Below are 26662 nucleotides of genomic sequence, written 5' to 3'. Positions count from 1 at the left end.
CAAGACATTAACACTGGCTGTATTGTTGTATCTTTTTAAAAGATGATTATATCTTCCAAAATTGTATTTTTCCAAGAAAAACAGCTCACAAACTTGAGAACTGCTAACAATGTCTGAAGATCTCAAAGTTTTGCGAGTATATCAGATTCTTCTCACACAGTTTTGGAACATATATATACACTATTAATGAAAATTTGCAAGTGGGATAAATCATTGGAACTTGTGTAAATAAATCTACTTATCGGACCAGGAATACCATTCAGAAGTCCTGAGTTCAGGTGAAGGAATGAATGATACCTAATGCTCTTTTCCCAAGTTTTCAGTCTGAGATTGTTTGTACACCTAGAAATTATTTAAGAATTTTAAAATTCCATAAACATGCTGAAGGAATAATAAGAGTCACAAATGATGCAAAATCATGCTGGAATAGATTCTCTACCTAGCAGGCTTTTCTATATAAGAGTCTGACAATATAAACACACTTTGATGCAGTCTGATGAGAGAAGGCTGCACAACAGCATTAAAAGACAATCTAACTAAATGCTTCTTAGCAATGATGTCACAAATTGCAATTCATTTTTGCATTATTGCATGCAGACATGGATACTTGCAAAAATCTGCAACAAGAAATTCCAGAAAACACTTAGAAATTGAATACAGTTGGGTCAGATGACTTCAGTTTCACAGGCTTCTGTGAAGCCTTCTGTCATACCAGAGTCAGATTCTACAAAGCTGCATGTCCACACGAGCTTCCTAATTCTGCTGTGATGTGTCTGTAACTAGCATAAGAACTAGAAGGAGTGGGGAAGTGATTTCTTCAATCTTAGTCTTTCAAAGAAGGAATTTTGTTAAGTATTGTAACTGATATTTTCATTTTGCCTTTGCATGAGAAAGCTTCTTGTGCCTGCCTAACCTCCAATGACACTGTAGTCAGATCTACCTGATGTATGTGGACAGGTACTATGAAGCCAACGCTTACATGCACTCAAAGATAGTTTTCCTAGAAAAAGAGGATTACTGCAGGCAGAAAATGGGAGTTTTATCAATACATATGAACCTGTGTGTTAAAAAGGAACAACATATCTGAAAGTACTATTCCACCAATTACAGAGGCAGAGGAATTTTACTGGACAAAGCAAACTTCCATAAAGACATTTGCCTCTTACCTCTAAAGTGGCACTGACTATTTGATTTCCAATTGAGAAATACTCAGGAGGAAATTCCTGAGACCGCAGGTACAAAGCCACTACAGTAGAGAAGATGCGGACCATTGTTTCATCACTAAAAGAATTGATGGTGCAAATATTGAAGTGTCGCAAAAATCGAGGAGTAACAGGATTCCTCCCACCGCCTGGAGGCCCCATAGCAGCAAGTAGCTGAATATCAGTGAGGGTAATTTTAGATGTGTCCTTCAAATCATACCTTGAAAAACATTATAATGCAACATTTAGACAGACAGTTAGAGATATTACTCATTTATTACAGGTTAGATGCATCTATACTACAAAACACTTTCTGCATGCTTAACATAAACAGATTTATATAAAAACATCATTAAGAAAACAACAACAAACCCTAGCCTTGTAGCTTGTTATGCTTTACTTCATCTTAACAAACCATGCTGGTCTGAAAGATTACTTGTTAACAACAGTTAAAAGAAACCTGATGGAAAGTTTTGAAACAGACACCCAACTTTAACGTTTTTCATACAAACCAAAGCTATCATAAAAACCTACAGAGCTCTTTAAAAAATAATTTAATATAAAATTCAAGCTAATAATATATCACCACATTGAGCAACTGGAATGTTTCAGTTTTATTTCAAATAATTACCAATTTCCGTGGTCAAAGAACTGTCTTAGAAGTTCTATAGGGGGTTGTGCGCCATACTTCTCCAAAGCAGGCATATTCATATCATCTACAAAAATGATGCACTTTTTTCCCACTGGAGGACCAAAGACTCCTTTGCGCCTCTTGTCCAGCCTGGCCATAATAATGTTCTAAAATGTAGACAGGAATATTTAAAATGAAGATTAAATATTCATACAGGTCACATTTTTAGAAGACAAATTGCCTGTTCTACTAACCTGAGTCTGGTTGGCACTGGTTCGAGCTGAAAAATTAATGAAAAAGGGAAAGTAGCGCTCCCCATCCACGTTGTGCATCAACTTGTCCTTGACATACACAGATTTCCCAGTACCTGTTGGTCCCACTAAAAGGAGTGGTCTTCACAAAGAAAGAAAGAAAACATAAGACAGCATAGATTGCAGAAACGTGAGTTACAAATTAACTGCCATTAAAAGACAAAGACTTCTTGAGCTTTTCCTACTGCTAAAAACATAAAATGCCTTAAAAAGAGAAGACACAATGATGCTTTGAAGTACATATGAAGTACATACATGTAATGGATATGTTAGTTCGCTCCCAATAACAAGACAAAGGGGTCAAAGAGAGACTTTCCTCATTCCCTTATTCTTTTGGTTTTAGAGTACATATGCACACATAAGGAAATAAAATTTCACCCGCTAAGTTGTTCAGCAATTTAAACTTCAGACAACCTTCACCTTTGAAATTAAGCTTGAAATTATTATGTTTTTCACTTATGTGATAAAAAAATATACATACACACAGACACATGTGGTTATGTGTAACTAATACAACTGATTTTAACATGATAAATAATAAAAAAGAATACATACTTCAGTATCAAAGAAGAAAGAGGGAACAAAAATTCCTCAGACTCTTGTAACAGCATCAACAGAAAAACACAGAAACAGCATAATAAAGCAAGATTATAATGGAACTTCATTATAAAACAAGACAAAAAAACAAAATGAAACTGAGACAATAAAGTGCATTCTTTCTAATAATTTCCTATTTTTAACAGGCCAAATAAACTTTATATGAAATCAATGGAAAGAATAAGAGATGTTTATACCTATGATAACTAATTCAGAAATTTGTATTGACATAACTTACTTTCCATGGGTAATAAACATTTCCATCAAATAGGTATATCGGACTGTATCCATAGTTGGGACAATCATATCTTGAATCTTCACATTTGTACCGCTGTAATCAATATTTTTAATTAATGCATTCCAATGAACCCAAGATCCTCTGCCTTTCATCTTGGAAAAACACAGATGCAAAAACAAAAAAGCAACAACAACAAAAATAAATTCCAATCAACCAACCATACAGAAGAACATATGTCTAACTTCAATAGAGCAAGTACTTGCTCTTCTAGTATTTTCAAAGGATACAAAACAAAACTGTCATAAATTGCCTGCGGGCTTAATAGCCTTCTTCCCTTCTAGGAAGTTTTTTGGTTTGTAGAAAACCAAAATTGAGTCTATCAGCTTAGCTTTAGTTAGAAAAGAATTTTAACTTGACATGTACAGCTTGGTATTTTCTAAAAAAAATGCATCAGAACTTCAGCATTTTAAAAAGAATAATAAATGAAGTACGCACTGTGAGATTTGCTTCAACACTGATGTTCTGTAACATCCAACAAACTCTGTGAAAATATCCACCCAGTTCTATTTTCATTCCACTCAGACTGTACAAATATTTTTCAATCAACGTAGAAGTAAGAAATCATACCTCATACACATAGTCATACACCAGACCTTTCTCTTCAAAGGGACACTCCCATTTTCCCACGATCTTTGGAATTGGATTTGTTTCAGATTTCCCAGCCAAAATTTCCCTCAAGAAAGCATCAAAAATGATTCTGCTGTCACTGTCGCAAGTGCCACCAATAGACCAGACTGTGGCAAAAGCAAAGGAAGCCTGCAAGGGCAAAATGACAAGCAGCAGTCTGAAAGCAGATACATAATCTGAGCTTTGTATGGTTTGATTATCAGGTAATTCAGAAAAATATTTACAGGTTTCCCTAGAATAAAACCTGGTCCAGAGAGATCTAGAAATCTGATAGATTAATAACAAACTAAGACTTCATTCAAGGAAATATACGAGGGAAAAAAAGCACAGACTAAAGCATTCTGTGACATGCCTAAGTCTGAGAACAGACCAGCCGTACTTTATGATCTCAGGGATTTTCTAATTGCAAACCAGGATCTAGGAATTTTCAATTTTTAAATAGGAACATCTACATTTTGTGGTTTTGGTTTTTTTTAATTCAGTTTATCTTACAAAGAGCCATAAAGGTCAGGCACAGGGTTTATCTTCCATAATTCAAAGAAAACACTCCTCCCAAGGAAATTTTTCTCAAACAAGTCAATGAGTATTACATGGACATATGTAACACATCTTTTTGTCTGTTCTAAGTATTACTTTCCTTAAAGGAAATCAGATACTTTGCATTAGCTAATTACTCAGTTAGTTGGAAAGCACAGCCAATAAAAACAGTAGTTATGCCAGTTAATTGAAAACACAGTAAAATACTTAATTGTATTTGTTACTCGTTACACTGCCATCACACCCTGGCAACTCCAAAGGTTCTTGTGGTAAAGGGGAACAACAAAGAAGCAAAGCTGTTTCTTATTTATCTTAATCCCAAACTAAGTTGGCTTAGTTAAATCAGTTTTGAAGACAAGTATATGCAGAAATAGATATACATCTTACAACAGGTTTAAAAAAGCAACCAACCATAATCCAGACACGGATGTTTTTGCTGGTGGGATCTTGTTGTACCGTATGACAAATCAACATTTCAAAAATCCGTGTAAGACCTACTACAACATTGCTATTGCTTGTAGGTACCAGCTCCTAAGAGATACAAAAGGAAGGGTATGATACTTCATGAGTTAAGGTAACTTATCTTTTGGAGTTATAATACTAAAGTAATTAACTAGCTAATACAGAACAAATATTTGTAGGCAAGGTTTACACTGATTTTTCATTCTAGAGATCATTTATGACCCTCTGTACTTGAAATGTCAAAACATGGAGTTTGTTAAGAAGGTTCATGGCCACCAAATGACCATGTAAAATCATACATCTTAACACAAAAGGAATACACACAAAAATAACAATCATAAAGCAAAAGCCTATCTGCTGTAATGCAATTTCCCAAAAAAACCAAAAAAACCAAACTACATGTATGTTTCCTTATAGCTTTAAAAGTGTGTTCCTTATTTGACACATCTTTAAAAGAAAAAAGCCACAGAACACACATAAAATATCATCACCACTAAAAACACGAAAAGGAAAGACATTTCATTCAATTTTATGAGTAATAGGTTTTTCTGAAAGGGTGAAAACTATGACCAGCTTTCAATGCAATATTCTTGTTCTAACTTTTCAGACTAGACACAGGAGTTGTCCTTTCCAAAACTCCAAGAGTTGGCTGCTGCATGTGCACTGTAATTGCTCTTATCAGGAGAGAACAGCCCCTCCCTACCCAAGTTTAACTGAATGTAAGTGGACAAATAACTACTGAAGGAAAAAATAAATCACAAAAAAATACCTTGCACTTTTTCTGACGGACTTGTAATGCTGGTGGTATTAACCAATCAAAAAGCCCTTGTAGAAGATCCTGATGCTCCTGTAAGTTAAGAGGCTCAGGCAGTGTATTCAACCAAGAGGTAACAAGTGGCATCCAGCCCAGTTGTGAAGGTTCCAAATAAATCATGCCACAACGACTGACGGTAGCAGGCTAAAGAAGAATTATAAGCTCATTCTACTGTAAATTTAATATTTTTTATTGTTTTACATCTCCATTAAATAAAAAACTTACTGATGCCTGGGAAAGGTCCATTGTTTCAAAAATAAGACTCATCTGAAGAGACATCTGGATGATTTCCCCACTCATCAAACAAAGCTTTGATTAAGAAAAGAGAATCACAAAGATTACAAAAGAGAAAACATTTACTTGCTAATTATTCTTCCTGTCTGACTAGAAATTCTATATGAAAATCAGCAAAGCCATGTATAAGCAAAGGTGAGGCCAACCACATAAACGTTAATCAGTTGGAGCAGTGCCATACTAGATTTAGATAAATTCTTTACTTATATCATAGTATTCCACGCTATCTTACCAGTAGCATTATTACCAGTAACTAATCCTGCATATGACAGGATAAAGAAAAGGCCTCTAGCAGGAAGGAGTAAGATGATATGCTGATATTGTTGCTACTAATGAAGCATTCCAGCTAGAGAGCCATTTTTCCTGCTTACAAAAGTAACAGTCCAATTTGAGCACTTTCATAAATTTAAACATAAAATGGCATCTGTGATGTAACTTTCACACATACTTTTTCAGAAGTGTTGCGCTGTTACAACTTTGACTTCAGAAGTTAATTTTGAAAACGCAAACATTTTCTTTTTTCCATTGAGACTGCAAAAATTTACAATTAAAGTTTTGAAAATGTGGCTTTTATATTTGTTGTAATTAAATGTCACTTTAGATTTAATATTGAATTATTAATTTTTGTTAGAAGTTCTGATAGTAAGGGGATACCGTACATTAAATGTGTTACAAGTTGATTTTATGATTATCATAAAAAAATAAATAAAAGGAAAAAAGAAACAACTTCACAAATCTTACAGTTTGTTCCCAAAGCCACCTTGCACTCACACTTCTCAAATGCCAAGCACTGCTGTGCACTTTTGTGCTTTTATTTATTGAAGATCATTTTCAAAATCCCATATCAATTTACTTAGGCATTTATTTGCACCGACTGATACCTTTTTGTTGTCATCCAGAACTGTGTTCATGCTTTCTATCCACAGGGTATCAATTGGGCCATCAAAGATGACCCATTTGCGATCAGGAGTCTCAGCTAATGCAAATTCTCTGAAAGTATTAGCAACTATACCATCTGTCCACTAGAGGGGGAGAATGTAGGAACGAGAAGTAAAAAGACAGTATATACATTTCAGTTTAAAAAGACAGTAAGTAATCCCATTAATAAGTATTTGCCAAAGACTGTTTTAATTGAACAGAAAAATGTAACACCTTCATTTCCTTTTCATTATTCTTTAACTATTCTTCTCTTGCTTGGAAAAGAGTAGAACACAGATTTGCTGCTTCACAAAGGACCGTGCCAGCAAATGGAAATTAAGCAGTGGTGTCTTGCCTGTAATACTATATTTTTTATAAGAAACAATGGAAAGTCATTTAGAAGTGCTTCTGCTCTGTCTTGCATATAATTTCATACAAACTTACTGCTGCATTTATTTGAAACACTAATTTGAAATCAACCCTTTAAGTATTAGCTAAAACAACACTTACAACCCTGTTCTCGTGCATTTAAAGTGATAAAACCACAAATTCAACTGTTTACTACTGAGAATTAAGGAGATTTGATATATATGGGAATAGGAAAAACAAAAAGCATTAGAAATACTACAAAGTAGGAAAACCACATGGGATTATTAGCTCCTACTCCTTGAACCCATACTTGCTATGCTTGCTTATTTTCCCTTAATGTCAGCCAAAAAGTACTGTTATTTACAGTAACACCTGAGTCCAGGAAAGGGATGAAGAAATGCTGTCTGGAATCGGGACTTAAAAGCCGCATGCAGGAGCAACACAAAGTGCCTTTCCTGACTGAAAACAGCTGAGCAATAACATCATGACTTAACCTGAAGTTGCAATGTAGTTAAGCCAGTGCACTCATACAAGCCCCATGAAATCCATGGAAGATGACAAACAAGAAACTGAAACAAGAACAAAAAACCCCGAACTGGTCATTGCTACACACTACTTTTAAAACATACGTTACCTCATGAGATACCATATCAAACTGCCCAAAAAGCTGACCCATAGTGATGGATTTGGGATTTACGGTTCTAAAAACTACTTTTTCTTCTTCACCATAACCACGTTCTTTCATAAGAGACAGTGTATCTGCCAACACATGTAGAACTTTGGTCTTCCCAGAAAAAGATTCCCCTACCAGCATAAAGCTGTTAGATGGAAAGAAAAAAAAAGATAAAGCTATTAATAGATCTGTCTTGCATTTTAACTTTTGGAGACCAGTTGTTCTGGTTCCATCCCCTTTGTGCAGCTCCAGCCTTTTCACTAGCAGGTCAGTGCCAAGCACATCATCTTTTATACTTGATATAAATAACTACCATGACATAAACCCAAATGACAATGAATATAGCTTGTAAAACAGTAATGAGAATCTTACCCGTGTCTAACAATCATCATTTCATACGTCTGTATCATTTTCTCTACAAAAGCTTCCACAGGTTGGACGTTATGTTGAATACAACATTCATTCACGCACTCAAGAAAATCCTAAAATCAAACCAAATTACAACCTTATCATTTACTATGAGCAATTTTTTCTTTTCCTTTTTTCCCCTTTTTAAAACCAATTCTCATGTTTCCAATTTACAGATGTATAAATCTACATTAAGTATTTTTATTAGATTTTATTTATTGTAAAATTACAAGTAAATATTCCTTGCACCCCATTCCTTAAATTATCATCTTGGACTACGATAGAAGAGTTTATGATCATTAATAAGGGCTTTACATTAAATAATACATGTGACACTATTAACCAGAATACAGCAAACACCCCCAGAAAACAAAACAAAACAAACACCACAACGCTTTTGTACTTCTAATGCTCCAACAGGAGTTCACTACAAATTTAATCTCAAGGGGACATTATATCCTTATGAGGAACAAAGAGCGTGATTGAGCAGAATCTGGTTTTGTCAGAAGTTCAGAATACTCTGGAAAAATTTAAAGTTAGTCCATTTTGTCTTTTCATACATGTTCATCTTTTCCCCAGTGATCCTCCTGCATAGGAACTATGCTTTATTTGTTGCTATAAGCAAGAGCAAATACAAGAGCAAGGCTTAATTCTACTAAAATATATCCAAAAATTAGGGATTGATAGTATTCAGAAAATAAGAAGGAAATCAGTCAGACTCTTAAATATGGTAAATTTGCAGATCAGTTCCTGATTTCTTACACTGCCAATCTGGACATAATGGAATTTGGACGTGAATTATGCTCAGATTCAAGAATTTCCTGTGGTACCAATTTCACTGCAAACATTCTGCAATTTTTCTTATTTTTCAGTAATTCATAAATTACTGCATTAATTACACCTGCTTACAAAACAAGCAAGACCAACAATTTTTAGGAAGGAACGGTTACAAGTATGCTTACTCTGTAGTCTGCCTCAGGAAGTGTGATTCCAGGAAACAAATCACTAGTTATACCCATGAAGAGAGGTATATCGCATGACCAAAATTTGGGCTCATTCACATCCTTAATTGATCTAAGAAGCTATGGAAAACAATTACACATTTGATTAGAAGTGAAGAATACACTGTCCAGAAACTAAAACAACCAAATGTGCAATTAAGATTCTTAATAATAGGGTGTTTTCGATAAGCAGTTAAGCACAATCACCAGCATAGCACTGGAATGCGCAGCATGCACTTAAAAGATAATAATAATAATACAAATAAAAGATGATTATCTTTGTTTCATCAATAGAGAAACTAAGTAAGGTTGAACGGTGACATGTCGATGAAGATGTGGTGGAACTGCCCTACGAATTCTGAGCTTCATGTATCAGTAAAGTTCAGTAAGAATTATTCCCTGAACTCACCAATACATCTTCATCCTCCTCTGGAAATTTCAGTTTTAAATTCCCAGCAGCCACCAACACAGCTTTAACTGCTCGCATACCATAGTCATAGTGATGCTGAGAAGAAAGCTGCTCTGAACAAAGCCTGTAGGTCATTACTATCTTCACTGATAGTGACTTCGCATTCAGAAATCCATATGAATAGAGAGAAATTTCTGCTATCAAAGCATAGTTAGGAACCATCATGGCTACTGTTCGGAACAGAACCTGAAACACATACCCAAAAAAATATCTTAGGACAGTTTTCTTAGGAATGGATTCATCCCACTGCAGCATTTCTAATGGTAAGCAGCGTCAGCTTCTTAAATGAAATACTGCTTAATAAGGTCAGGTATAAGACCATAGATGATTTGCAGCAGTCAAACCATAGAACTGGAAAGCAGTACTGTGTAAAACACCGGGAGCCAACAAAATAGAAAAATTACCAATATTACAACTTGCAAGAAAGCTAGAAAAAGAGAGGTTTAATAAATACATCTGAATTAAACTGAATTAAATCTTTATTAATACCAGTAACATGTGCCTTTAAAAAATAATTTTAAAGCAGAAACATCTTTTATTGTTTTACCTTCAGATTATCTGGTAGTTCAGAACGTCCTGCATAACCGGGATTCATAGTAATAGCTACAAAACAGTTGGGGTTAAGTTTCAGTTCAGTTCCTTCAAAAACAAACGTTTCTAGTTTTGCCTGTATGGCTCTCTGGATACAAAGGATCTGCTGGGCCACAACAGACAGTACTTCCAGTTCAATGCGATTGAATTCATCAAAACACGCCCATGCACCCGATGAAGCCAAACCCTTGAAAAACTGTAAAATGAAAAAAGACAACAACAGTGTCTCTAACTTTCAAGGGTCCAAAAGAAAATAAGAGTATCATGTTAGAAGTTTGATTAGATGAAAGATGCAACTGTGATAATATCTAAGCCGGTTTAGAGCAAAAGTCAGTGCTTTACTCACAAAGCCCTTTCTGTGTTTTAAAGAAAGGTTAGTCAGATTCTGATCAGCAGTCATTTCTTCTTGTGTTCTAATCAGTGACTTGATAGGATTTCATGATGCAGAAAACATCAGTGTGTTGAGACCAGTACATTACATCCAAGGGTAACAAACCTCAGGTGGCACTCATTTACAATGCTTCTGTAGAGCGGGCATCCTATGGTTTCCATCCTAATAAATAAAATAGGAATTCTAACACTTCTACTTACCTTTCCCATTGCCACATAATCGAGGCCATCAGAACAGTTGAAGACAACACACTGCACAGCAAGAGCTTTAGCTAAATCTTTTGTGGTCTCTGTTTTACCTGTCCCTGCGGGACCCTCTGGGGCTCCACCAAGGTTTAAATAAAAAGCTCCAATCTAAGAAACAGAAATAGCTGTGAGTACAGCTGTAAGGAACAGTGTAAAAAATAACATGCTACAGAAAACATGGTCTTTAGTAATATTTGCAGAAGATCATACCAAGGTGCGATAACACCTGTCCGTTAGAGGAGTAATGACCAGGCGTGGTGAGTTTCCAAGGTATTCATAAGCATATTTTACATTGCAATTAATGATGCGGACACGAACGTTCCCTGATTCCCAATAATATCGTAGTTGTGCAAGCCACTGAAAGTCTGTTTCACTCTGTACACCTGACAGACACATAATTAAAAGCAACAGTAAAGGAAATTTTAGATAACTGGATTTTCTATTAAATAGAAATTTCAAACTTTGAAATTATTACTGTTCATGCTCACATCTGAGTAGTCACATACACTTCATACATCTTAAACCTGTTGTGTTTTATTAAGCAAAATGAGACTGGTTAGCTATTTTTAATTAACACAGTAGTTATAAAACACACAGGAATAAAAATATCTTAAAATGATAGGTACCATTTTCAATCATTTCCATGAGGACATCCCTAGCATGCACATCAATAGTAACCAAGGCACCCAGCGTAGTCCTTGTTTGCTTTGACAGTTTTCCTCTTACCAGCTCTACGATTTCATTAAGTTGAAGCTGGAGTTTATCATAATAGTCCTTTAAGCCCTGGGAGAAACAACAGTAGTTATGAAACTGAATATTTGACAATTTCAAGCGTTTCAGACTTCTTTACATTAATTAAATACCATAATGGGGATTACTTATTAAACCAGTCTTACATCATCATATTTTTGCATCAACTTCTCTCTTAATCAGTTATACATTTATGAATTTAATCTATGCTTGCTTTATATAAGAGCACTCAACTGAATCAAAGTTATAAATCGCTTTATAGAAATTCCATAGCTAACTCATACACTGATTGTAGAAAGATAAGATGTGATCCGTTCTCTGAAAGAAAGATGATTTATTTATTTATTAAGATTGTGTATCACTTAGTACCTCTGGCTGAGTGCAAAGAACTTCATGGACCTCACTTGTCCAGAACATTTGAGATACACACAACACTACTTGTCCAGGCCACTCCAGAACCCATTTTTTTCTCTCAGTCTCTAGATACGCCTGAAAGAGATAAATACAGTTCACAAATACAGTGCCATTGCATACACATCATAACAGGGGGTTCTGGTGGATGAAAAGCTCAACAGGAACCAAGCAATGTGCAACTTGCAATCCAAAAAGCCACTTGTATTTTGAGTCGCATCAAAAGAAGTCCTACTAGTAGGTCAAAGAGGTGATCCCCCTCTCTCCCCACTCCCAATATCTTCTCTGGCTCATGATCTTTGTTGAGGAGGGAGCAAACATTAATTAAGCTCAATGACATATCCTTGGAACACAGTAATGCTGCAAATCATTTTTAAAAAATTGAAGTCCAGTATTACAACTTAAATCTTACTCAAACTGAACTCTTAACTCTCTCAGTGACCTATAAATATAAGACGTGTTAACTTCTTCTGGTGCCAAGACTTCACCTATTTGAACTCCTATGATCGAAATTTTAGAAAGGAGACAACCTTAATTAAAATAAAAGGAAGGTCTATTCCACTGTGTGTGCTACTGCTGTTAAATTATTACAAAACCTGTACTACAAAATCCGTACCATTCTTGATTTATCAATAACACTGTGTATGCTCCTCAGCATAACATCTTCTACTTGAATTAACCACTTCTCCACTGCGCCTCGAGCTTCAGAAGTAGAAATTGTTGAAATCAATTCAACACGCTCGCCTTCAGAACTATACATTGCTCTTATATCCAGATTGGGAAGGAAATCTAGCTTTGCAATGCCTTCAAAACACTTCTTCAAGTGAGGCTGAACTCTGAGAGGATCTTTGGTCTCTGATAGGATCTCCAGCATTTCATCATTAGACAAGAAAAAGAAGCTAGAAAAAAATTTAGAAAAAAGCAGAAGTTTTTAAAAAAGCAGAAGAGGAATAAAAAGCCAACTGAATAACCAGCCACTTTAAGGGCTGACCTTATTAAACAATAAAATAAGTGTTTGGAATCTTTGTTTTTGAAATAGCCTAAGCACATCATACCGGGGAAAGAAGAGACGCTTTTTCTCAAGATAAGCATTAAGCCCTTTCATGATTTTGTCAAGAAACTCATTACAGTTGTGCAGCTTCTCCAACATCCCTTCCAAGGAAGTAGCAGCAAGAACCTGCAATAACAACCACATGCCAACTATCAGTTATAACTAAGATACTTCAAAAAGCAGAAATTACCCAAATAACATACAACGTGATTTTATTCCTAAAAAGACTAGGCAGCTGATGTAGTTGGCCTTTATATATTCTAAAAACAAAACCACTGCTGAAAACAGAGAAACTAATGTTTCTTTTCAAGTAGAGTCTATTTTCCTTACCTGTGGGTCTTTGACACAGTGCTTCATAACTTCCCTCCATTGTCTATCCACTGTTTGAAAAAGACGCCCTTCTTCTGGCATTTGTTGCATAATATCCTCAGAAGAAAAAATGGATTCCAAATAAAGCCACTGTGCTTGCACTTTCAGCCATTCATCGATTGTTTCCTGAATGCGAAGTAGGCGACTCTCCCATTCCTTAATAAATATTTAAAGAATGTTACCTGAATATTTTTTTACACAGATTGTGAAAAAAGTGTATACTGTAACACTCCACTTCCCAAGAAGAAAATAAGACGTGTCTAGCAGTCAGCAAAATAAAATAATTTAGCCATACTTAGGTTCTTCCACATACACAGATGACCAAAGGAGTTTAGAAAATAAAATGCATCGGGAAATTAATTTTCCCAAATGTAGTTATTGCTTTAGTGCTATGATCTCTTACTAATGTAATGGTTAAACAACACCCTGCAGGTTACCAGTAACAATTATTTTTTTTTCCATCCCCCACAGCAAGCAGCTGTTGCTTTGCTGCTAGAATACAGCAGGAACATGAGAGTACTAGAAAGACCATTATATCAGAAGGGAGATGCAGCCAGCCCAGTGTTCTGTCTCCAAAGTAGACAGGTGCAGATGCATCTAGAAGAGGTTGCAGAAGCTTTAAGTACCTTTTTTTGAGATTATTACAACCAAAGCCCCCAAAAAAACACTTCGTCAAGCCCTCAAAAAACTTCATTGCCTAAAAGTTATCATTGCAGCTTGAAATTTGATTCCCAAACTGAAGGACTAAATCACAAAATATTAATCATTTGAACAGTAATGAAATATTAATTTCAAGTTATTAAGAAACAAGGTTAATGTCCCTAACTAAAATAGGGACTTTCAAAGTACGTGAACCAAAGTTCTTTTGGCTGCATCTGAATGGCAAAGGAGAGAAGAATCAAAATGTGAAATGAGATGGAGTTGTAATACAGAAATAATGTAAGAAGGACTTAAATGAACTCCAAAGAGTCTTGACAAAATGTATTTCACTAATATCAAATAAAACACTGAAATACAACTGACTTTTGCCTGATATTTATCATGAAAAACAAACAAAAAATAGCTTTTTCTCATCATACCCTGATTTCTTTGTCAAATGGTTTAATGAAAGGTGATCCCCTCATTGTCTGAGTTTTCACAATCTGATCGTCAAGAACAGCTTGAATCTCATCCACTGCAGACAGAATATGAACACCAGTCTCACGATAAGCAGATGTAGTAAAGGAAATTGACTCCCAAGTTTCCATCATTATATTCATTGCTCTCTCTAAGGAAAATTCCTAACATGTAAAAAGAAAATAATTTACCTTAGTTATTGTACTGTTTGTTTTTCTTTTCCAGTTAATTCTATATATGAACTTATCCAGCTGAACAAGCTATTTTTATCTAACAGCATAAATTATTTATCATTTTTTCTTTGTAATTACCTTTCTAGTGTACTGAAAACAATACACTTGGGAAATACTAAGGATGTAACACGGGATACAAATGCATACACACTCACTGTTATCTAATAAGCCAGAGACATATCAAATCTCTTTAGCATAAGCATAAAGAAAAATATTCTAGTAGGTCATAAAAGCTATCATGATGAGATCTGACATATTTATCACAATTAAATCTTCATGCTTACCTTACTTGCACCTACACTTATGTTTTCAAATTGTTCCAAATAAGGGCCTAGATTCTGCTTCAAAACTTTTCTCAAAGTAGTTCCAGAATCTGGTGTTAAATCATACCCTATTATATTTGACATCTGCTCCCAATGACGAGCTCGCAAGCCAGGGTTACAAAAAACATTCACAGTGGGAATATTCTCCTAGTTGAGGAAAAACACACCACAGAAATTACAACATGTATTATTTCTCAACTGTTTTTTCCCTCATCCTTGATGTGCATTTAAAATGCCACAGCAGTAGACAAAGGCATGAAAATACTTTCTGAAAAGTACAGACAGATCCGTTCAGCCATTCATTCAGATCCTAAGTAATCACAGTAAGTTACTGAAGAACAAATATTAAACTATGAAGCAAAGTCTTGTCAAGAAAGTGACAAGGAACAATTTTTCAGCTATTTTATGTGAGATTGGACTGCCACATAACGTAATACAGGCTCGTGTCAAAATTCTCAGCTACATTCTTCAATGATCCCTTGAATTTCCAAGGCACTTTTCCCTGTATGCATTCACTCCTTAACAATCCAAATCCCTGTAACTGCTATAAAATCCGTAATCTTTTAAAATAAATATGACAGTACAGTGTGGGAATGGCGATTTGGATCTCTCCCCCCATGATAAGAAGAAAAAGAAACAAACTCCAGAGGTTACTTCATGGTGCCTATGTTTGCTAACTTATAGCACGAGCACCTTTCTTTCATTTCCTGTGGCAGGATTCAGATGTCCATGAACACACTGTATCCAAACAGCAAATCTTGGTATAACAGTTATTTGTATGTATGGATTCATCATGGCAAGCTTAACAGACATTCTAAAGAACTGCATGGACATAACTATTACTCAAACAAGCAGTGGCCTTCCACTATCTGTTCTTCTTTTTGAGGCCCTACTAGACAGAAAGGAGAGATTTCACCCAGGACATTTGTGTGAGATTAGAGGTAATTTGGCCCAGGTACATGATACAACTTTCAAATGATTTTTACTTACATAAAACACTGATCTCCAATCCTAACAGAAAAGCAGGTCTCAGACCCTACAGTATTCATCCATACTGAGTACTGAATTTAGCATTTATGTCTCAGCATTAATTTGTAATAACTCTCATCTTTATTTTTATTTTTCTTCTCTTTTACCTTAAAGTCTTTTATCTGCTCAAGAACTGAAGAACACATCGCAACAGTTGGATTTGTCTTTATTTCTTCTTCTTTCTTCGCTTCTGCAGTTTTTTGTGATGTCTTTTTCAACTCCTGCTGCATTTTCTTATGTTTTTGTTGGAAGAGTTTTGACATTCTGAATATCTCTCGAAAAAACTCATCAAGCTCAGCCTCCATGGTTTCTCCATTGAGTTCCATAAAATCACCATCCAACCATCTGAGAAAAAAAATAAAAAAATCAGAAATCAGAATAGCAAAAGCAGCACCCAAACATTAAATCTTTGTTTTGCAATATGAACAGGTCAAATTAGTAGTTATTTAAGTGAAAATCAAGTTCTTCTTTCCAGTTATAATTCTTCACAAAATACTAACATATAACTGAAGGGTGGATTGATCGTGCTCTTCAGTGTATTTGCATAGAGTTCACATCATTCACATGCTGATATCAAGTAACTGCACAGACTGAGAAATATTTTAGTTTAGCTCTTAGAGATCAATACACAACACCAAAATATATCAGGCATTTGGATTTTCACTCAGAAAAAAATCCTACTGTCTGGCCATATCTTACTTTATAACTTCCACATATAACGTAACCACTTGGGCACAGCCTTTGTAGGGACATCAGATTAAATTTGGCTTTCATTACGTACAGACTGTGACCTTTCTAATTACATTTCTTTCTCTTTTGGCATTCCAAATGGCTCATATATCTGATCTTTTTTTTCCCCTTCTCCCCGATACCTTTCTTTCTGCACAGTTCATCTTATTTATAGGCTTCTTCAATACAACCAGTACAGTTAGAACAAAATACATATTTAGGGCAATGCAAATGAGTAAACAGATGTTTAGAGGCTGAATTAATTAAAATCAACAACCCTAATAAATAAATTATAGCACCAAACTTGGATTGCTGGTAAACAATAAACATTTATAAGAAAACAAAAGCATATTCAATTCCTGACATGAACAGAAATCGCATGAATACAAAATAGTATTTTGTCCATTCTCCCTCACTTAGCCTCAATAGTATGTAGCACTGAATTACCTTTTTTCAGATCGCTGCCATTTCAGTATGAGATGAAAGACTTTCATATATGGTTCAATGTCAGTTTTTATGTTGCCAAGAAGAGGGAAGTCACTTGGCCTCCATTTCAAAAGATTCTCTTCTTTATTAATAAAAGCTATTGTTTCATCAGCTTCCTGTATGCGTTTCTGTAAGCCTCTCACGTCAGCTACATACTGAAATTAAATAATTTTGTACATCTTGAGAAATAACTAATTAAATAAATTATGCTATCAAAAAAATCAGGTATCAAACTATAACAAGCCATTTTATTTTTGTCTTAACTCCCTTGGGAGTAGAGACACCTTGATATCTTGATAGGGATGGGCATTAGCAACAGTATGAAATTTAACAAGTACTGGATTTTGCACTTGGGATGGCAACCATATATGCATATACAGATTATGGGAAGAGAGTCAGATGTTAAAGCTGATGTGCTCCAATTAAGGAGCAGGGTGTTAGGACAGCTTGTAATACGTTTTGACATTGTGACAAGAGGATAAACAGAATTATTTTTGTAATTGTAATTGAAATTGTAAACAGAATTACTTTGAATTCTTTCCACAATCTCTGCACATTAATAACACTGAATATTGTATCCATTTTACACTGAATATTAACCAGACCTCTTGCATGCGATCCAGATCTGAGTATTCTTCAAGTTCTGTCACGGCCTGTGTTAGCTTCTCTAATTCCACTGTCAGCTTCTCAGATTTACCTATTATCACTTGTTCTGCTTTACGTTTGGTCTTATCGATCAGCTACAAAACAGTTGTTTTTTATAGTAAATAGCAATGAAGAAGGGATTGTCAGTCTTTTCAATAACTAACATTCATGGGCCTGTCTAAACTAAATATTTAACACAAACAGAAAACAAACAATACAAGTTATCATCCTTACAACAAATACATTCCAGGAGAAGTTCCTTTCCATATGTTCGACTTAACTGCATGCAGTCTCTAATTATAGCATGGAACCCTTTCCTCAATAATTGAGTTAGAATTGCAGGAAGACTTTCTTCAGCAAAATCTAGGAAAGTTCCAGTTCCTACAGCACGAGGTGTAAACACTGACACCAGAAAGACTGGATGCAATACAGGAAAGAATAGAGATTTTCAACTCTAGGAGAGAAAGAATGCTAGCAAGACAAACATAGACAGGAGGGGGATAAAGAAAGTAATTACAATCACAAAGGGAACATTAGATGTAATGCATTTGCTGGTAGTGATTGCTACCTAAGTAACACTGTTCCCACCATTCACTCACTGACAGAACAAAACATTGTTTTAACTAAATGTTCCTCAGTCCAGAGCATTGAAATGCACTAAGGGCCCAGCAGATATATTTTCATCAGTAGTCAACTGCACTGCAGTGAGTGTTTCCATTCCTTTAAATTACCTACCACTGACCAGAAACAGGAAATTAGGAACAGAAACAAGAGATTAAGACTTTAAGGGCTTTAAGTTGCAGTGACAATTTTCTGCATTTTCAAATTCCTCCAAAAAATCCTCCTTTGATATAAAACTGTGGGAATACATGATTTAAGCATCTCTGAGTTAGTAACGTTCGTGCTGTATGTTTAGATACAGTTGGCTGCTGACAAAATAAATAGCCCAAGAGAAATGAAAATTCTAACAAATCAAAATAAATCACAAAGAAAATATCCTTACATCGTCATGCTCATCAAAAATAGGGTTAATGTTCTTTGGCCATAGAAGAACTGTTGCATTCAGTGCAATGTCCTCAGGAGAAAACAAATGAACATCTAAGAAGTATTTCATTTGCCCAGAGCACTCCTATAACAGGGATTTCACAAAACATTAGGTATCACAGTCTATGTAAAATACGGGGTAGGACAGAAGCATCTAAAATGATGCAGTAGGAATCTTTGTTTCAGGCAACTGAATATCAATATTCAAAATACACAGAGGTTACTCAAATCCCTGCCTCATTTGTGAGCTTCTTCAATATGACTTATTTAATATGATCTTTAGGTGTCATTCTACAGCATTTTGCAGCATAGATGTTGTACACTAAAGCCATGTTAACAAGCACCAAACCTGATGCTCATCATCATAGCAGAGCAAAACAAAGAAGTTCTTATCCAAATGAGCTGACACACATTTTACACAATTTTCCAGTTTTGTTCTCCAAGCACATATGAAGAACTAACACAAATATACCATCTATATTTTGCTTAAACAGTTAATTGGTTTTGTGTGCTCAAAGCCATGACTTTTTATATATGAAATACACTTTCTACTTGTCTTAGCTTTTACAAAAACAGCTTTTCCAAGCAGCCCCAAAATAAGCCTCACAATTCACTTTACTTTATTAAAAGCTGCATTTTCTTTAACAGCACGCAGAACACAACTGAATGGGGAATCAGAACAGAATGAAGTAACTATCACTTGCCTTGATCCTTAATGAGAGGTCTTGAATACCTTTGACTTTTACATCCCTTATGTAATCCATTGTTTCCACCATTTCTTCTGTGCTCTGTGGAACTTTTAACGCACGTTCTTTAATTGCTTCAAATTCCCTGCATATCCTGTAAAATTATTTTGTACATAAAATTAGAAAATGTTAAGATTTTGACTGGTTTCAAGTTTAGATTTCATGGAATTAAAGTTTGAATTACCTCCACTGAGTTCCATAACTTCATGAAATAAATAGGGAATATGAACAAGTAAGCCAAGTAAAATACTGCTTATTTACTTGCAATAAAAGGTTTATTTGGATTTAGGGGTGTACTTTCTCAACAAATGCCTCAATTATTTTTAATAACTATATGAACTTAAGCACAGGATCACTAGCATATATACAAATGTATCTCTAGTAAATATTCTTTCATTTTGATAACATGGAATCACTGTAAAACAGAGTTACATATCACCCATTCTAACTCAACAATTAAATAACACTTAATGAGCTAACCTATGCTTGCAAGTTAACTCATAGAATCCAGTAGTAATAATACCTATCATTACCCATGCAAACCTAGAGTTATCAACTATACACGTAAGAGAATCCAGCCAGTCTTTCCTTTGATAGATCCTAGTAGTGAACCTCCATCAGCTTTTGAGCAGAAGAGAAAAGGGCATTATCTGGCACAATTGCCATGTAATTTTTAGGTAGCCAGGAGTCCTCATTACACAAGAGTATGATACATTTGCATCTCTGCTATGGATTTAACACACACAAGATTAACAAGAAGGATATCCTACTTACTTTTCATTTTCCTCTCTGTAATTTGTGACTATTCTGTCAATTAACATGTCTGCAAAGGCCTTTGCATTACTATTCAAACCTTGCTTTATATCCTCACAGTTCAAACAGATCATGGGGAAATGAAGCACTTCTGGTAAATTCATTATTTCCTTCTTGAGGGTGAGGAATTCATCTATGAACTTCAAAAGAATACTAGATTTCACACATCAGGTCCATTGTTTAAATACTTCACTAAATGAGTATATATTACATAGAAAAGAAAACAGTCATCTTTTTCCCCTTTATCACATACATTTTTTAGGAAAAGAAGTTTATGCTATAGGTTTGTAGGCAGTCAACATAATTGTTAGCTAATGGTTGAGTATTTTTATCCTTCATTCCCATTTTATAATTGCTATGTATATGATAGTAAATGTTACATATGAAATCTGGAATTAAAACTTACATCAGTATATTCATCAAAACTGTGTTCTTCTGCTTCAAATCTCTCTATTCTTGCCTCTGCTCTCCCATCTGCAAGCCAACCATACCTTCCAACTACAATTCAAGAACCGCACATATTAGATAACACATTGCTGTACAGCATGTTATTTACTGCAGGTAGCAGTCATTGGTTCAACACGCTCTTCTGTCACTCACCATAGTTTTCAAAACATTCCTTCGAACCTTGTAAGTGGTCTCTGATAATTTCTTTCAGTGTAGATGTGGCCCATTCTTTGATGTGGGTGGGAAGCTCAGTGTTCAGAGCTGTATAGCTTCCCGCTAGCCAAGAATGGACTGTTTGGACATTCTAGAAGGGCAATTTCCAATTATTAAATTTAAATATAAAAGCAATACTTATGTATATTTTAAAGGCAATAAAACACTACATCAGAAAAGTATGAGGTCTTTATCACAATCAAAGCCAGGCACTTCGTATGCACCTAAAATGATTCTAGAAACAAAAAAGTCCATCAAGAAAGATGTAGGATGGATAAAAATGATCTAAATCATCCAATCCCACATAAATTTGAATTCTGTCCTATGTGCAAAAGAACATAACTAAATCCAAAACACTTCTCTGGAAGTACTAGACAGTGTGATTAAAGGCCAGTGTTCAATTTGCAGGGATACCCCTGAGGTCCCGGAAAGGCAACTGCCTCCCCCAGAATCAGACATTGGTTCCTATGATGCACATCTTTGTGCACTGCATATATTGTTATTTGGGGCTTTTATTTTTTTTTTGTTCTTTTTCCTTTTTGTTAAGAAAGAAAAGGTGTGTGAACTGATTTATTGGGGGATCTTCATTATTAGCGCATGTTTATGGTAAGTCATCAGGTGAAGTGTTAATTAGAAAGGTGTTTCTATGTAAAATGTTAGTTCAGAGTATATACTAAAAAGATACTCAATTCATGGTGTTAAAAACAAATACATTACAAATACATAAGTAAATCAGAAAGCACTTCTGGGTTTTTTGATCAAATCTAAGCTAAAAAATGAAGTTACCTTCTACCTGGCTTTCTTTTGTGGGTAATTTTTCAGGCTGACTTCTACTCAGTGAACAAGCAAACATTTGTGGACATGCAGAGTTCTGCAGCTTAAAACAGCAGGCTAAAACAATCAGTAGCAAATGTGTCTATTTTATATGAACAATGAATGGCAAAATGGGTTTCAGAGCCTGGAGTTCTTGAGAAAAACTGCAGAATCCTCATAGAACATAAAGATGGATTGTGCCTCCCATTATCATGATGGTCAGGGTCCTAAATTACTAATATGTTCACGTGCTGAGCCACTTGTCATTTACACATTTAAATAAAGAAAAAAGCACACCTGGAGAGTCTGTCCTATACGATCCACTACAAACAGAATCGCATCTTCCAGCTCTTGTAAGCTTGGATAAAACTCCACCTGTTTTTCACCAATAATTAATTCCATCTTAAACAAAGGCAGACAACTTCTGTCTTCAGGGTCAAACAGTTTCACAAATGCTTCCACATTTTTTATCAGTAGATCTCTCAGCTAAGCAACAAAATATATCTATTAGTTGAAGGCGCAGGAAGTCCCATCCCACTTATCCTTCATTCAGTAAATCATATTTTCCATTCATTTTAGCAGCTTTGGACTAGTTAAAGGATGGCTAATAACTTTCTAATGTCTTCTGATTATCTTAGTTCCAGCCCCTAAAGAATGCAAGTAAACAAACACACACACAAACTCTACTTTGGTATAGACAATGCATCTATTCTTACTACAAAACTAAGTTTATTAGCAATATGTGCCTTAATATACATGAAATATCTTGAATGCATTTTCCTCCAAACTTGGTAGGGATTTATAAACAGAGAGAATAGAAGATCAACTCACAAAGCACTGTGCTATCACCTTCCAGAAGAATAAGCTGTGCTTGGAATTTTGCAGAACTGCAAACATGAACATTTGCATACATCTCAGCTAAGCCAGGCATTAAATCTGTTTGTACAGATGTGTTTTAGAGTCCAGATTTCATTCATTTTAATTACAATTACATATGAAGTGTAATTGTAGTGCTAAGAACAGTAATAGGAAAAGTGCTGAGAATACTGAAATATTCCCTTCCTTACATTAACGACATTCTAGTTGGTGGAATTCATAAATTTTCTGCATCCAAGAATCAGAAATAAAACAATTATACATGACCATGAAAGATATTTTATGCAAGGGAAGTTAAAAATATACAACTTTCTGAATACTTTGCCAGATCATATGCAATAGAGTTAGGAATGACTGCTCAAACAAGCCCCATATCATACAAAAGCACAGACTTTTAAATTAAGATTTACCCCAGGGGATTACCTGATTAGTCATCAGCGTAGCCACACAGCTGTAAAAAGAGTCAAGCTGATCTGAATTTACACCACTTGATGCTTCCTCCTGAGTGAAGTGGCCAATAACCTTTTGATACCATGTATTCAGTATCTTCTCTTCTGCTTTGGAACAGCTTAAAGCGATCTCAGTCTTTAGAGATTCGCACTCAATTGGCCCTTTTAATCTGGAAAAAGAAGTTTCAGCCTACTGTATAAACAGATTTTTTAATGGAGTAAAGTAATACTAATGCTACTCTGTATTACAAGCCCAACTGGACTTAGCAGAAAGCAGACTGAGAACCTAAGCATCATTTATGCAGCCTTAAAATAAAATAAAAATCACCCCAAGCCCCAGAAAATAAAAAGTTACCAAGAAAAAAAACAAAAACAAAAATGAGGTGAAGACAATAAAGATCTGAGATTGAAAATAAAACTCAATAACTGATGAAAAATAGCCTGAACAAGAAATCTGATCCAGTTCAACTGGACCTTTAATGGACATCACGGCATAGAGACAGACTAAATCATAAGAAGACCTTAAAAGAATTACAGGAAAAACATGAACTACACATAAAATGGCTGATATTACCAGAAATGTAAGGGAAAATAAACAAATTCATTACAGAAAAAAAAAGCACCCCCAAAACACATTAAATAATAGAATTCCATAAACTCTCTTGTTTATCGGCTTCAAAAATCTGCACTGGTTAATAACTCACCAAAACTGACTTTACCTGAAACTGCAAAAATCCGCTAAAAGAACGTTAGAAAGATGAGCAACACCGAAATCCAGCAAAGTTTTCATTGTGGGGTGAAGAATGTGCAAGTTAGAATGGATCCGTTTTTTTGCTTGGATAAAACTTTTATGCCACGGACTAGAAAAATCCAGGCCTCTGAGTAAATAAACAGACAAAAAAATAAAAGTGAAGCACTGAAGTAATAATTGAATAAACAGACAAACAGTAGGAATGTTATTTAGGTGCCATAAGCGTATCTCCAGTATTAAACAGCAGAAGATAACCTAATTGTCCATATCGAATCATCTCCTCCTGATCCTTTATCTATGTATACTTCTAACTTCAACAACTGCTAACAGGAAGTATTTATCACTGACATCTAGATGACAGACATTCTAATGTTCCAGAAATTTTACAACTGTCTTCCGTCTACCTGACTTCCTCTTTTTCTTTGCAGAGTACAGTATTTCTCTGGTTGATGTCAAAGGTTTCAACATAACACCACAGTCGGAGGAAACCTCAGCACTGGGTGCAGTTTCAGTGTGTCCAACTACTGCACAGTGTTGCTGCCTGTCTGTAAGGCGTCCCACACAGTATTACACCATAACTATGCATGCAGCTCAGCATTTCTCATGTGTAACTGAATGTGCTTTGCCTGTGGGTAATGTGCTAATTTAATCCGCTCACAATGGTGATATAGGCAAAGGTTCCTCCTCTTCGTCTTCAAGTCCTTTCACGTTGGGCTTAATAAGAACACTTCGCACTAGGAAAAAACAAACCAAAAATGTATGAGTGCGTTCAATAGGCACTGTACTGCATTCCTGCAAAACTGGAACTTATTAATCTTTTCTGAATATAATATATCATAGCTTACATGAATTACTACACAGGAACATGGAAGCTGTTAAATCTTAACACACACTAATGATAGTACTGTGTAGTTTGCAGTACTCACCCAAGAATCTTTTCATACTCTTTTCAAAATCCCTTATTATCTCCCCTAAAAGCTCTTGAATTAACAGCTGTCTTTGTTTGCCTTCCATGAGTGTCTGTGGCACCAGGGTGAGCATGGACGTCAGCCAGTGCTGCTGAATGGGAACCACTGGATTACTTTGCACACACTTCTTCATAAAGAGATAGTCGATCTGAAAGGACAGACTTATCAGAGCTCTAATAACAAACTACATATTTCTTTCATTAGGTTTCACAATGAAGTCTCTCTTTACTTACTGTTCTTTACAACTAAGGGCAGGGGATATAATCATATCTTTTACGTATTCACTGACTAGCACACTAAATACTACTCTGAAGTTGATGGAATGGTCTCAGTGCTCAAACACAAAGTACTGAACTTTTCAGTTATCTCACCTGTTTCTCTGATGAAACCCATGATTAGCAATAAATCATTCATCCTGTTGTTCATACTATTGTACAAACATTCATCTAGCAAAGATTAAGCGCAAACAGCATGATCTGTGACCTTAACTGGAAATAAATCTGAAGCCTCTTAGAGTATTTGCTAAGCAATGATCTTCAAGGAAGGTTCTGATTAAAACTTCAATTACTGATGGTCATAACATGCCTACTCTAACAGAATACTTTCCTTCTACTGGACCACAAGACAGGACTACCACTTTTGCTTCCCATCCCGTTTCTCCCTGTCCAAACTGCAAAAGATTTTCCTGTTTAGCAGGAACAGATTCCACATGGCACACTGAGCTCCTCTGAACAGAGCCATCATTCACTACTCCACTCTCAAAATGCAGAACAAAGAATTTAACTCACTCGTTTTTGCTTTTCTTCACTGTTCATCTGTATAAAGAAAAGAAAGAACTCCTAATGTATCAAGTGCATTAAGAAAATAGACTTGTATCAGTATACATATTAGCATCAGTTTCAATGGGACTTATTGAGAATGTAAATCCATTTATGAATTATTAGAAATGGACACAAGTAACTTTAAGTGAATATTAAGAATAAAAGCATAAATGTCCCCAAAATAAAGCACAAAATAAGCAGTAGAGACAGTATTAAAGAAATCCACACTTACACAGGCAGGTAGTTCTGGGACTGGAGGTGCAGAACCTCTGTGAGATTTTTCCTCCATGGCTTCAGAATAGACTTCTAAAGCTCGATCAACTCTAAAGTAAAATGTACAGTCAGAAGGGCAGCAAAAATAACAACATTACATTAAAAATAACACAACAATCTTAACTGACGTAACCCATTTTTTCATGTTTGAAGCACTCTGCAGATTCTGTCTTCCGTGATAAAAAGAACATTGTCCTAACCACAGTCAGAACATACATATATATTAACAGAACATACATATATATTAACAGATCTCTCCAACTGCCCAGTGCTCCTGTTGGGATTATATGTACTTTTTCTCAAACAACTACAACAGATGCTGTCCAAAAGTATTGTGGAAATAAATAAAGTACAGAGTGGAACTCTGTGGGAATAAATGGGAGGCATTACTTTTGGAGCTCCTCAAGTGGCAACACAGACCACCAAGTTCATGTGCAAATGAATTAAGATTAGTGACAAAAAAGCCTT

General features: G+C 35.3%; 1 protein-coding gene across 3 annotated transcripts in view; it reads right to left on the bottom strand.

Moving 5' to 3' along the window:
* Positions 1-26662, bottom strand: part of DNAH12 (dynein axonemal heavy chain 12) — a 52663-nt gene that overhangs the window by 24798 nt on the left and 1203 nt on the right. For all 3 annotated transcript variants that reach the window (XR_014934642.1, XM_015874876.3, XM_015874877.3), the window contains exons 3-40: positions 26154-26244; positions 25889-25915; positions 25059-25248; positions 24791-24866; positions 24101-24259; positions 23356-23551; positions 22354-22542; positions 21184-21334; positions 20990-21081; positions 20545-20723; positions 19729-19864; positions 18984-19109; positions 17941-18075; positions 17297-17490; positions 16228-16465; positions 15053-15238; positions 14499-14699; positions 13381-13575; positions 13055-13176; positions 12616-12898; positions 11958-12077; positions 11465-11621; positions 11049-11221; positions 10794-10946; positions 10159-10398; positions 9552-9797; positions 9104-9223; positions 8106-8215; positions 7695-7878; positions 6655-6795; positions 5705-5788; positions 5435-5623; positions 4615-4734; positions 3607-3795; positions 2980-3131; positions 2088-2226; positions 1834-2000; positions 1167-1422 (exon numbers count right to left, since the gene is read on the bottom strand). Coding sequence is in view for 2 of the 3 variants with exons in the window: in XM_015874876.3 (XP_015730362.2) it covers positions 1167-1422; positions 1834-2000; positions 2088-2226; positions 2980-3131; positions 3607-3795; positions 4615-4734; positions 5435-5623; positions 5705-5788; positions 6655-6795; positions 7695-7878; positions 8106-8215; positions 9104-9223; positions 9552-9797; positions 10159-10398; positions 10794-10946; positions 11049-11221; positions 11465-11621; positions 11958-12077; positions 12616-12898; positions 13055-13176; positions 13381-13575; positions 14499-14699; positions 15053-15238; positions 16228-16465; positions 17297-17490; positions 17941-18075; positions 18984-19109; positions 19729-19864; positions 20545-20723; positions 20990-21081; positions 21184-21334; positions 22354-22542; positions 23356-23551; positions 24101-24259; positions 24791-24866; positions 25059-25248; positions 25889-25915; positions 26154-26244 (6106 nt within the window). In the remaining variant the exon portion in view is untranslated. The remainder of the gene's footprint in view (positions 1-1166; positions 1423-1833; positions 2001-2087; positions 2227-2979; positions 3132-3606; positions 3796-4614; positions 4735-5434; positions 5624-5704; positions 5789-6654; positions 6796-7694; positions 7879-8105; positions 8216-9103; positions 9224-9551; positions 9798-10158; positions 10399-10793; positions 10947-11048; positions 11222-11464; positions 11622-11957; positions 12078-12615; positions 12899-13054; positions 13177-13380; positions 13576-14498; positions 14700-15052; positions 15239-16227; positions 16466-17296; positions 17491-17940; positions 18076-18983; positions 19110-19728; positions 19865-20544; positions 20724-20989; positions 21082-21183; positions 21335-22353; positions 22543-23355; positions 23552-24100; positions 24260-24790; positions 24867-25058; positions 25249-25888; positions 25916-26153; positions 26245-26662) is intronic.

Source organism: Coturnix japonica, chromosome 15, assembly GCF_054131305.1.
Source record: "Coturnix japonica strain WE chromosome 15, WE-NBRP24, whole genome shotgun sequence".
NCBI classification, from domain to species: Eukaryota; Metazoa; Chordata; class Aves; order Galliformes; family Phasianidae; genus Coturnix; species Coturnix japonica.
Note: the sequence above shows the minus strand (reverse complement) of the source record. Positions and strands in the feature narration are given on the sequence as shown.